The sequence below is a fragment of the Vulpes lagopus genome, chromosome 11 (assembly GCF_018345385.1).
Source record: "Vulpes lagopus strain Blue_001 chromosome 11, ASM1834538v1, whole genome shotgun sequence".
In the NCBI taxonomy this organism is placed as follows: Eukaryota; Metazoa; Chordata; class Mammalia; order Carnivora; family Canidae; genus Vulpes; species Vulpes lagopus.
Window position 1 is genome coordinate 65,552,106 of NC_054834.1, and position 13,124 is coordinate 65,565,229.

The 13,124-nt window shown below is 42.9% G+C and overlaps 1 protein-coding gene across 10 annotated transcripts in view; it reads left to right on the top strand.

The window, feature by feature from the left end:
* The window catches only part of AGBL2 (AGBL carboxypeptidase 2), a 52,918-nt gene that overhangs the window by 21,227 nt on the left and 18,567 nt on the right, over positions 1–13,124 (top strand). For all 10 annotated transcript variants that reach the window (XM_041723267.1, XM_041723270.1, XM_041723272.1 and 7 more), the window contains 5 exons: positions 434–1,216; positions 2,904–3,060; positions 5,453–5,579; positions 6,240–6,340; positions 9,349–9,479. In XM_041723267.1, coding sequence (XP_041579201.1) covers positions 434–1,216; positions 2,904–3,060; positions 5,453–5,579; positions 6,240–6,340; positions 9,349–9,479 — 1,299 coding nt within the window. The remainder of the gene's footprint in view (positions 1–433; positions 1,217–2,903; positions 3,061–5,452; positions 5,580–6,239; positions 6,341–9,348; positions 9,480–13,124) is intronic.

The following is a 13,124-nucleotide window of genomic DNA, read 5'->3' on the forward strand; positions in this document are numbered from 1 at the left end:
ACAGTAACACCAGAGGTGGAGGGGTCTTCACAGTGGTTACCTCCAGGATGTAGCCAATAGCCAACAGAGGGCTCTGGCTTTGCTGCTATTCAGGGAAATGTACTGAAGTGCTACTGAACACTCCAGAAAGATACTAAGAAGCTCACAGAGCTTCCAAACACCCCAAGTAAAGTTTCTTTACCCAAATTTCTTTTTTTTTATTATAAATTTTTTATTGCTGTTCAATTTCCCAACATATTTACCCAAATTTCTACCAGCCTAATAGTGTAAGTTGGGGAACTATGTAAATTAGAAAATTAATAGTTGATGTAGTAGGCTTTCTGGTTGTAATAAGATCTATTTTTGCCAGCGGGAAACAATGCACTTTTTGGATTTGTTTTTTGAGAGAGGGATGTGGGGTTACAGAGATACTCTTCTATTTTCTCCATTGCAGAGATACCTATGAGTATGAACTCACCTTGCGAACTGACCTCTACACAAACAAGCACACTCAGTGGTTTTATTTTCGTGTTCAGAACACTAGAAAAGATACTACCTACCGCTTCACCATTGTCAACTTGGTAAAACCCAAGAGCCTTTATACTGTAGGGATGAAGCCACTCATGTACTCCCAGCTGGATGCCAACACCCACAACATTGGCTGGAGGCGAGAAGGAAATGAAATCAGGTACTATAAGAACAACACAGATGATGGACAGCAGCCCTTTTACTGTCTCACGTGGACCATTCAGTTTCCACACGACCAGGACACTTGCTTCTTCGCACACTTCTACCCCTATACGTACACTGACTTGCAATGCTACCTGCTGTCAGTGGCGAACAACCCGGTGCAATCTCAGTTCTGCAAGCTTCGAACGTTATGCAGGAGCCTCGCTGGGAACACCGTCTACCTGCTCACCATCACCAACCCATCCCGGACCCCTCGAGAGGCAGCTGCAAAGAAAGCTGTGGTCTTGAGTGCCAGAGTCCACCCTGGAGAAAGTAATGGCTCTTGGATCATGAAAGGCTTTTTGGACTTCATCCTTAGCAACTCCCCAGATGCCCAGCTCCTCAGGGATATCTTTGTCTTCAAAGTAGTTCCTATGTTAAATCCAGATGGAGTGATTGTGGGGAATTACCGGTGTTCGCTGGCCGGAAGGGACCTGAACAGGCATTACAAAACCATTCTGAAGGAGTCTTTCCCTTGCATCTGGCACACCAGGAACATGGTCAAAAGGTGAGCCCCTTTGTCTGTTGATCTTCTTTGAACGCCAGGTGGGAGGGCTCTTCTCATGTAGGACTCTCATGTAGGGCGGGGCTTGGGAGACCATCTTTACCATTCTGTTTGCAGTTATATGGGTGTGTTCAGTTTCAAATTTTTAAGTCCTGTTTCATCTTTGGGTTGAAGCTGAACATGCAACATTTCAGCCAGAGGCATTTAAGTCAGAGAAGTTCATAGGCCTTCATCATGAAGCATGTATAGTAATAATAGTACCTAACAATTAGGCAGTGTTTGTATAGAGGGGGCAGGCAATATTCTCAGTGCTTTACACATGGGACCCATGTAGAGGTTGAGCCTTCACGTTAAACCTCTGATGTAGGCACAGTCGGTATCCCTAGTATGTGAGTGGTGAGGAAATTAAGGCCCCAGAAGGTCAAGCAACTTGCCTAGGTCATAGAGCTAAATAGTGGCAGAGTAGATAATTGAACACAGGCTCTCAGGTTCCAGAGTCTGAGTTCTTCATTGCCTCTTGTAGTGCCTCTCGTAGAGAAAGAATAGTTAATAAATCAGTTCATATTTTCCAAGCCTGTGTGAAAGCAGTTGAAGGCTATGGTGTAATGGCACCCATCTTACAGGGAATGGAACCATAGCATAGAAGAATCTATGGGTGCACACCCCCAATAACCAGATCTGTGTGAAAGGGTGGGAGTTGTGTTGGGCTTTCAGGCTAAATGGCTAAGAGCACGTACTTGGGAGTCCGACAGGCCTGGCTTTGAGACCTGGTGTCACTACTGGCTGGTTCTATGACCTTGGAAGTGATTGTACCTCTCTGTGCTTCAGCCTTCCCGTCTGTGGAGTAGGGCTAGGCTCATCTGCCCAGGTGTTTAGCTGTGAGGATTAAAGGAGAGGATCTGTGTCACCTGCTCGGCACAGTGCCCTGAACGTTTTATGTGTCATTACTGTCATCCTCTTCATGCTATCATCACCATTATGGAGAAGGTGACCATGTTTGGAAGACTGAGTAGGTGCCCTAGGTGAGCAGGAGACCAAGGAACTGAGCCTTACAGGAACTGGCCCCAGAAATTCAGGAACCCAGGCTTTCTCTGTTTTTCTTTTTCATTCTGACACTGAACAGCCTTTCTACTTCTGTCCCTCTTTCCCCAGGTCTGCCCCAGGGTGGGCTTTCTTTCAATAGATTTCTTCCACTTCCTTGTCAGCTTACACAAGGCCTACCCACCACCCCCTTCCACGTCAGGACGTTTTCATTTCAAGTACCTCTGGCTGGCAGTGGCGAGGAGTGCTGGTAGCATGTTGCTTGAGGGTGGGGGTGTGCAATGGCTGAGGGTGGAGATAGGGTCCTTTGAAGGGGTTGAGATTTATTTTATTTTATTTTATTTTTTAAGAATTTATTTATTTATTCATGATAGTTACACAGAGAGAGAGAGAGAGAGGCAGAGACACAGGCAGAGGGAGAAGCAGGCTCCATGCAGGAAGCCCGACGCAGGATTCGATCCCGGGTCTCCAGGATCACGCCCTGGGCCAAAGGCAGGCGGCAAACCGCTGCGCCACCCAGGGATCCCTGACATTTTTTTTAGAGGGAAGGTAGCAACCACATATTTATTAAGGTAGAAACTATAAAAGGTCCTTGATTATTTCATGCACGTGGATGTCCACTGAGTCCTTTGTTTACCCCTCTCAATAGACTTCTGGAAGAAAGGGAGGTTCTCTTATACTGTGATTTCCATGGCCACAGCCGCAAGAATAATATCTTCTTGTATGGCTGTAAAAACAACGATCGCAAGTACTGGCTTCATGAGCGCGTCTTTCCTTTAATGTTAAGCAAAAACGCACCAGATAAGGTAAGCGCATAAGGTAATTATCCATCCACTGCCTAAGGAAGAATTCACTGCATCCTATATGCCACTTTGCATCTCTTTTCAAGGTGAACCTTGAAAACTTGTTGCACAAAAGAAGCCAGACCCAAAAGGCCATATTTTTGTGATTCTATGAAATGTTCAGAAGATGCAAATCTGTAGAGACAGAGAGTCCTTTAGTGGTTGCCTTTGGTGCGGAGGGGGAGGGTGGCATCACTGCTGAGAGACGCTGGGTTTCTTTTGGGAGATAATGAAAATGTCCTAAACTTAGATTGTGGTGATGGCTGCTCAACTCTGTGAATTGTGAAAAGAATGAATTTTATGGTATGTGAATTGTATCTCAATAAAAAGTGGGAGGCAGACGGAGAGAGAATCTTTTTTTTTTTTTTTAAGATGTTATTTATTTATTCATGAGAGACACGGGGGGAGAGAGAGAGAGAGAGAGGCAGAGACACAGGCAGAGGGAGAAGGAGGCTCCATGCAGGGAGCCCGATGTGGGACTCAATCCTGGGTCCCCAGGATCATGCCCAGGGCCGAAGCCGGCGCCAAACCACTGGGCCACTGGGGCTGCCCCTGGGAGAGAGAATCTTAAGCAGGATCCATGCTGAGCCTGATGCAGGGATCGATCTCACAATCCTGAGATCATGACCTGAGCTCAAATCAAAAGTCAGATGCTTAACTGACTGAGCCATCCGGGTGCCCCAGGGATCTATATCTATCTATCTATCTTTCTTTCTTTCCTTTCTTTCTTTTCTTTTCTTTCTTTCTTTCTTCTTTCTTTACTTTTCTTTCTCTTTTCTTTCTTCCTTTCTTTCTCTTTCTTTCTCTTTCTTTCTTTTCTTTTTCTTTCTTTCTTTCTTCTTTTCTTCTTTTATTCTTTTCTTCCTTTCTTTATTTTCTTCCTTTTCTTTCTCTTTTCTTTCTTTCTTTTCTTCTTTCTTTCTTTTTCTTTCTTTCTTTCTTTCTTTCTTATTTCTTCTTTTTTTTTCTTCTTTCTTCCTTTCTTTCTTTTCTTCCTTTCTTCCTTTCTTTTCTTTTCTTTCTTTCTTTCTTCCTTCCTTCCCTCCTTCCTTCCTTCCTTCCTTCCTTCCCTCCCTCCCTCCCTTCCTCCCTCCCTCCTTTCTTTCTTTCTTTCTTTCTTTCTTTCTTTCTCTTTGTTTCTTTCTTTCTTTCTTTCTTTCTCTTTCTTTCTTTCTTTCTTTCTTCTTTCTTTCTTTCTTTCTTTCTTTCTTTCTTTCTTTCTTTCTTTCTTTCTTTCTTTCTTAGTTTTTATTTATTCGTGAGACAGAGAGAGAGAGGGGCAGAGACACAGGCAGAGGGAGAAGCAGGCTCCATGCAGGGAGCCTGATGTGGGACTCGATCCCAGGACTCCAGGATCACGCCCTGGGCCAAAAGCAGGCACTAAACTGCTGAGCCTCCCAGGGATCTCTTTCTTTAAATAAAATGGCACCCAAATAATCTGTCTTGTTAAAAAAAAATACATAAAAATTTTTAAAAATGATGTTCAGAACCCAGTATTTAAAACAATTAAAAGCAGAGCTGTACTCATTGAAGACAGATACAGGGCTTGGAATCTTGCCTAGTTGGCCTCGTGTCAGGAATGCCCAAGGCTCCTCAGTAGAACCCCTGGATTCCAGGGTGCAGAAATTAAAAACCACTAGGTGGAAACATACCTTCCAACTGTAAAGCATTTTCAGCAGGATAAGATAGGTTGGGATGAGTGCCAAGTATATGTTACAAACCTCAATAAGGAAAGAGGGTTGGATGGTCATGAAAGACAATGGAGCATATTGAACTCCGAGCTGAGAACAGTAAGTCAGAGGGAGTGAGAGTTCCGGGCAGAGATTACAGGGGTGAGGCATACGTCAACCATAAATAGAGGATAAACCCAGTTGGATCCAAAGACTCAAGTTGGGGAAGAATAGAAAATAAATCTTAGAAAAGTTGGCCAGTGTCTTGAATGCCGAAGTAAGCCAGCATTCCCAAATAGGAGTTCAAGGAACTCTAGTCCTTGAAAATGTCCCTGGGAAAGATGGGGAAGGGAAAAAGGGGACCCAGGGAGTAAGAAGTAGAATGTGTACTCTCTCTCCTTTGGAGACTCACAGTCTACAATAACATATTAAATGCTCTGAGAAGTCCTGCACAAGACGTCTGTGTAATTTTGTTCACCCTTCATCCTCCTGACTAACATGACCACAGAACTCATTTTCTCTTCTGTAAAACCTGTTAACATCCTGTAGAATTACTATTTTAAGGAGCATACTTTAGGAAATAATATATAGACTTCCAGGAAACCATTCTTGTATCATATAAATGAATCTTAGACATCTTACATTTGCCAGTTTAGGTTTAACAGAGACTTTTGGTTTCTCTTTAGTTCTCTTTTCAGAGTTGTAACTTTAAGGTGCAAAAGTGCAAGGAAGGAACAGGCCGAGTTGTGATGTGGCGCATGGGGATCCTGAATAGCTACACCATGGAATCTACCTTTGGGGGGTCCACCCTGGGTAAGTTCTATTTTTTTTTTTAATTTTTATTTATTTATTTATGATAGTCACACAGAGAGAGAGAGAGGCAGAGACACAGGCAGAGGGAGAAGCAGGCTCCATGCACCGGGAGCCCAACGTGGGATTCGATCCCGGGTCTCCAGGATCACGCCCTGGGCCAAAGGCAGGCGCTAAACCGCTGCACCACCCAGGGATCCCAGTTATCTTGTATATCGTAGGTCAGCATGACAAGGGGAAGCCAAGCAAAGTACAGAGGGCATGAAATCCCTTTGAGTGCTGGAGAGATGATTGACCTACAGGATTTTCTTAACTGCTCCTTATGCTGAATTTGATCAGTGTAAATATGAGTGTGAAATGTAATCCTTGATGGGGCAGTAGAGCAAAGTGGTTGCTGGGGACCTAGAATCAGGCAGATCCGGGTTTGAATTTCAGCTCCATTTACAAGTTGTGTGATCCTGGTGCAGTTACTTAACTCTTTTTTTTTTTTTTTTTTAATTAACTCTTCAAACCTCATTTTTTGTAACTGTCAGTAATAGGTAATAATACCTGCATTATAGGTACTACCTAATGAGATAATGCACATAAAGCCCTTGGCACAGTGCCTACCACAGATGAACTCATTAAGATTTAATAAGAAATGTTTATGGATTTTTTTTTCAGGTAATAAAAGAGATACACACTTTACCATTGAGGATCTAAAGTCTCTAGGTTATCATGTTTGTGACACTCTTCTGGATTTCTGTGATCCTGACCGAACCAAGGTAAAAGTGGGCTTTCAAGAAATGTGGTGATGGGAGCACCTGGGTAGCTGAGTCAGTTAAGCATCTTCCTTCGGCTCAGGTCATGATCCTAGGGTTCCGGGATCAAGCCCCATGTCAGACTCCCTGCTCAATGGGGAGCCTGCTTCTCCCTCTCCTCTCCACTTGTGCTCTCTGTTGCTATCTCTGTCCCTCTTTCAAATAAATAAATAAAATAAAATAAAATAAAAAATAAAAACACCCTGCAGGTCTACTGTTATTTTTTAAAAATTTATTTATTTATGATAGTCACAGAGAGAGAGAGAGAGGCAGAGACAGGCAGAGGGAGAAGCAGGCTCCATGCACCGGGAGCCCGATGTGGGATTCGATCCTGGGTCTGCAGGATTGCGCCCTGGGCCAAAGGCAGGTGCCAAAACGCTGCGCCACCCAGGGATCCCCTACTGTTAAAAAAAAGAAAAGAAAAGAAATGTGGTGATGCTACTGTGATCAGTTGCACTGGGTCTCAGCCCAGTAAGATTATAGATGGTTTTTATTTTCCTCTTAATATCATTCTGAAGTTTTTATAATCAATAAAAGAAAACCCCAAGCCTGCATACTCTCAGCAAATGCCAAGACCTCATAACTCACCAAGAAGGTAGAAGCCTTCATACCAACTATCCATCAGCACATACTCCCTCACTTTGCCTTTCAGAAAAGCAGGAGTCCTTTCTCACCTCCAAAACTGACCCTGCCAGCTTTTGTGCACCTGCCAGCTCCCCAGCCATGCCCCTCCCCCCGACATCTTGCCTCATTCATTCTTTCCTCCTTTTTCTGTGTCCTCAGCGTTTTCATCTTCTTACTTCTTCCCCTAAACTGCACATGTTCGCAGGCTGCCCCTATCCTGACACATGCACAGGTTTCCTTCTGTCTCATTTATCTAACAGAGAGTCAGGATGGTATTTCTATTTCCCTTCATCACTCAGCTTCTTTAAAGGGAGTCTGTGCTCATGGGCTTGATCTAACTCTTCTCCTATGTCCCCTCTCAGTTGGGGCACTGGGGACATGTGATATGTACTGCTCTGGGTGCAACTTTTCACCTGTTTAATGAAACTTACTTACTTACTTACTTACTTACTTATTTATTTATTTATTTATTTATTTATGGTTTTATTCATTCATTTGACAGAGAAAGAAAGAGAGCACAAGAAGGAGGAGCAGCAGGCAGAGGGAGAGGGAAAAGCAGGCCCCTTGCAGAGCAGGGAACCTGATGCAGGGCTTGATCCCAGGACCCTGGGATCATGACCTGAGCCAAAGGCAGACACTTAACTGACCGAGCCACCCAAGTGCCCCAATAAAACATATTTAAAGGAGAATTTGACCACAGCATGGGCCTGTTAAATCACATCGGCCATAGGCCAAAATCTGAATAACACTATTCTAATGTTTCCTTCCTTGCAATTCCCACTTGTGCTCTCTGTTGCTATCTCTGTCCCTCTTTCAAATAAATAAAATAAAATAAAATAAAATAAAAAATAAAAACACCCTGCAGGTCTACTGTTATTTTTTAAAAATTTATTTATTTATTTATGATAGTCACAGAGAGAGAGAGAGAGGCAGAGACAGGCAGAGGGAGAAGCAGGCTCCATGCACCGGGAGCCCGATGTGGGATTCGATCCTGGGTCTGCAGGATTGCGCCCTGGGCCAAAGGCAGGTGCCAAAACGCTGCGCCACCCAGGGATCCCCTACTGTTAAAAAAAAGAAAAGAAAAGAAATGTGGTGATGCTACTGTGATCAGTTGCACTGGGTCTCAGCCAGTAAGATTATAGATGGTTTTTATTTTCCTCTTAATATCATTCTGAAGTTTTTATAATCAATAAAAGAAAACCCCAAGCCTGCATACTCTCAGCAAATGCCAAGACCTCATAACTCACCAAGAGGTAGAAGCCTTCATACCAACTATCCATCAGCACATACTCCCTCACTTTGCCTTTCAGAAAAGCAGGAGTCCTTTCTCACCTCCAAAACTGACCCTGCCAGCTTTTGTGCACCTGCCAGCTCCCCAGCCATGCCCCTCCCCCCGACATCTTGCCTCATTCATTCTTTCCTCCTTTTTTCTGTGTCCTCAGCGTTTTCATCTTCTTACTTCTTCCCCTAAACTGCACATGTTCGCAGGCTGCCCCTATCCTGACACATGCACAGGTTTCCTTCTGTCTCATTTATCTAACAGAGAGTCAGGATGGTATTTCTATTTCCCTTCATCACTCAGCTTCTTTAAAGGGAGTCTGTGCTCATGGGCTTGATCTAACTCTTCTCCTATGTCCCCTCTCAGTTGGGGCACTGGGGACATGTGATATGTACTGCTCTGGGTGCAACTTTTCACCTGTTTAATGAAACTTACTTACTTACTTACTTACTTACTTACTTACTTATTTATTTATTTATTTATTTATTTATTTATGGTTTTATTCATTCATTTGACAGAGAAAGAAAGAGAGCACAAGAAGGAGGAGCAGCAGGCAGAGGGAGAGGGAAAAGCAGGCCCCTTGCAGAGCAGGGAACCTGATGCAGGGCTTGATCCCAGGACCCTGGGATCATGACCTGAGCCAAAGGCAGACACTTAACTGACCGAGCCACCCAAGTGCCCCAATAAAACATATTTAAAGGAGAATTTGACCACAGCATGGCCTGTTAAATCACATCTGCCATAGGCCAAAATCTGAATAACACTATTCTAATGTTTCCTTCCTTGCAATTCAAAAAAATAAAATAAATTAGACCTCCGCATTATTTACTATTGCTGATAGCCAGGGGAAAGTGCCTAAAGCAGTGTTCACTAATGTTCTGCCCTAGAAACACGTTTACTACAGTGCATATAATTTATATGTTAACATTTCCTAACTAGCAGAGGTAACAGCCTGCTCATCTTTTATGTCCCCAGCAATAAATAAAGTGGCTTTCAGCGTATACTGAGTAAAATGTTTGGTAAAAAAATTAATGAATAAACAAAAATATTCTTTTTTTCACTCCCACAGTTCATGCAGTGTCTAGCAGAGCTTAAAGAGCTCTTAAAACAGGAGATCCATAAGAAATTCAATGAACTTGGACAAGATATGGATTTAGAAGGAAATTGGAGTGACATCTCTTTGTCTGACATTGAATCCAGGTAACTTCATTTCAGAGAAGAACCGGAGAAGTTCAATTGTTTTTTATTTGTTTTCATTTGCTCCGCTGTATCATTGGTTTTGAACCTCAGGTGCACAATATTGATTAAATCACAGCACGCTTAATATATTTCATTTCTTCAATAACTATATACTGAGTGCCTGTTCTTTGACAGCCTCATTTCTCGGTTAAGGAAGTGGGCAGGCAGTATGTCTAGGGCCCTTAGGCAATTGTAAAGCCTTTGTCTTTTACTCCAAGGGATGCGGAAAGCCTGTGGAAGGTTTTAAGTAGAGAAGAGTCATGTTCTGACTTGGGTTTTAGTTTCAGTAGGAATACCTTGGTTGCTATGTGGAAAATAGATTGCAGAGAGGAAGGATGTAAGCAGGGACATTCATTAGGAGCCTCGTGCAGTAGTACAAGTATATATAGATGGTGGTCTAGACTTGAGTAGTTATAGTGGTTAGGGGTAGATGTAGATGGTAGGGGTAATTCTAGATGTATTTTGAAATTTCAAACCTTAGGATTTTCTTATGGATTGGATATGGAGCATGAGAGAAGGAGAATGAGTCCATAATTGGTTGGATAGAGTTGCTCACTGAGATGGAGAAGACCAAGGGGTGGAAAAGGTTGGGGAGTGGTGAAGATCTGGAGGCTAGTGTTGGACATGTTCAGTCAGAGACATCTATTAGAATCTTAATGGAGATATTGGATGGGCAATTGAATATATGAGTCTGAAGTTCAGTGGAGAGGTCAAATAGAGTTATCACTGGATGGATGATATTTAAACCTTAAGACTAGGAGTGGCTGGGTGGCTCAGTCGGTTAAGCATCCAACTCTTGGTTTTGGCTCAGGTCATGATCTCAGGGTTGTAAGGTCGAACCCCTCATCAGGCTCCACACTCAGTGCAGAGTCAGCTTGAGATTCTCTCCCTCTGCCTTTTTCCCTGCTCGCATGCATGGTCTCTCTCTCAAATAAATTAATAAAATTAAAAATAAATAAATAAAAAGACTAGATGAGATTCCAGGCATAAGTGCAGATAGGACAAAGAGGAGGTCTAGGTCGAAACTGAGTATCATAGCTCTAAGAGATCACAGAGATGAGGAGGAGCCAGCAAATGAGCTAAAAAGTCCAAGACCCCATAGTGACTTCCAGGCTATAGGATCTAGCCATTTGATACCTTATAACCTCTACCCTCACCCTCTCACACACTGCTGCAGCTACACTTGCCTTCTTACTCTTCTTCGGACTCACCAGGCCCTCTTCTGTCTCAGGGCCTTTTTTTTTTTTTTTTAGAATTATTTATTTGTTTGTTTATTTATTTATTTACTTATTATTTATTTGTTTGTTTATTTATTTACTTATTCATTCATTCATTCATTCATTCATAGAGACACAGAGAGAGAGAGAGAGAGGCAGAGACACAGGCAGAGGGAGAAGCAGGCTCCCTGCAGGGAACCCGATGCGGGACTTGATCCTGGGTCTCCAGGATCATCACGCCCTGGGCTACAGGTGGCGCTAAACCGCTGCACCACCGGGGGCTTGCCTGTCTCAGGGCATTTACGCTAGCCTTTTCCCCCAGATACCTACATGGCTCATTCCCTCACCCTCCTTCAAGTCTTTGTTACAATGTCTACTTTGTCAATGAGGCCTACCCTTGTTACTCTAATACTGCCACTTGCTCTCCTGCCTTTGTCTTCCTGCATTTCAGGAGTCCTTTCTCACCTCCAAAACTGACCCTGCCAGCTTTTGTGCACCTGCCAGCTCCCCAGCCATGCCCCCTCCCCCCGACATCTTGCCTCATTCATTCTTTCCTCCTTTTTCTGTGTCCTCAGCGTTTTCATCTTCTTACTTCTTCCCCTAAACTGCACATGTTCGCAGGCTGCCCCTATCCTGACACATGCACAGGTTTCCTTCTGTCTCATTTATCTAACAGAGAGTCAGGATGGTATTTCTATTTCCCTTCATCACTCAGCTTCTTTAAAGGGAGTCTGTGCTCATGGGCTTGATCTAACTCTTCTCCTATGTCCCCTCTCAGTTGGGGCACTGGGGACATGTGATATGTACTGCTCTGGGTGCAACTTTTCACCTGTTTAATGAAACTTACTTACTTACTTACTTACTTACTTACTTATTTATTTATTTATTTATTTATTTATTTATTTATGGTTTTATTCATTCATTTGACAGAGAAAGAAAGAGAGCACAAGAAGGAGGAGCAGCAGGCAGAGGGAGAGGGAAAAGCAGAGCCCCTTTGCAGAGCAGGGAACCTGATGCAGGGGCTTGATCCCAGGACCCTGGGATCATGACTGAGCCAAAGGCAGACACTTAACTGACCGAGCCACCCAAGTGCCCCAATAAAACATATTTAAAGGAGAATTTGACCACAGCATGGCCTGTTAAATCACATCTGCCATAGGCCAAAATCTGAATAACACTATTCTAATGTTTCCTTCCTTGCAATTCAAAAAAATAAAATAAATTAGACCTCCGCATTATTTACTATTGCTGATAGCCAGGGGAAAGTGCCTAAAGCAGTGTTCACTAATGTTCTGCCCTAGAAACACGTTTACTACAGTGCATATAATTTATATGTTAACATTTCCTAACTAGCAGAGGTAACAGCCTGCTCATCTTTTATGTCCCCAGCAATAAATAAAGTGGCTTTCAGCGTATACTGAGTAAAATGTTTGGTAAAAAAATTAATGAATAAACAAAAATATTCTTTTTTTTCACTCCCACAGTTCATGCAGTGTCTAGCAGAGCTTAAAGAGCTCTTAAAACAGGAGATCCATAAGAAATTCAATGAACTTGGACAAGATATGGATTTAGAAGGAAATTGGAGTGACATCTCTTTGTCTGACATTGAATCCAGGTAACTTCATTTCAGAGAAGAACCGGAGAAGTTCAATTGTTTTTTATTTGTTTTCATTTGCTCCGCTGTATCATTGGTTTTGAACCTCAGGTGCACAATATTGATTAAATCACAGCACGCTTAATATATTTCATTTCTTCAATAACTATATACTGAGTGCCTGTTCTTTGACAGCCTCATTTCTCGGTTAAGGAAGTGGGCAGGCAGTATGTCTAGGGCCCTTAGGCAATTGTAAAGCCTTTGTCTTTTACTCCAAGGGATGCGGAAAGCCTGTGGAAGGTTTTAAGTAGAGAAGAGTCATGTTCTGACTTGGGTTTTAGTTTCAGTAGGAATACCTTGGTTGCTATGTGGAAAATAGATTGCAGAGAGGAAGGATGTAAGCAGGGACATTCATTAGGAGCCTCGTGCAGTAGTACAAGTATATATAGATGGTGGTCTAGACTTGAGTATTATAGTGGTTAGGGGTAGATGTAGATGGTAGGGGTAATTCTAGATGTATTTTGAAATTTCAAACCTTAGGATTTTCTTATGGATTGGATATGGAGCATGAGAGAAGGAGAATGAGTCCATAATTGGTTGGATAGAGTTGCTCACTGAGATGGAGAAGACCAAGGGGTGGAAAAGGTTGGGGAGTGGTGAAGATCTGGAGGCTAGTGTTGGACATGTTCAGTCAGAGACATCTATTAGAATCTTAATGGAGATATTGGATGGGCAATTGAATATATGAGTCTGAAGTTCAGTGGAGAGGTCAAATAGAGTTATCACTGGATGGAT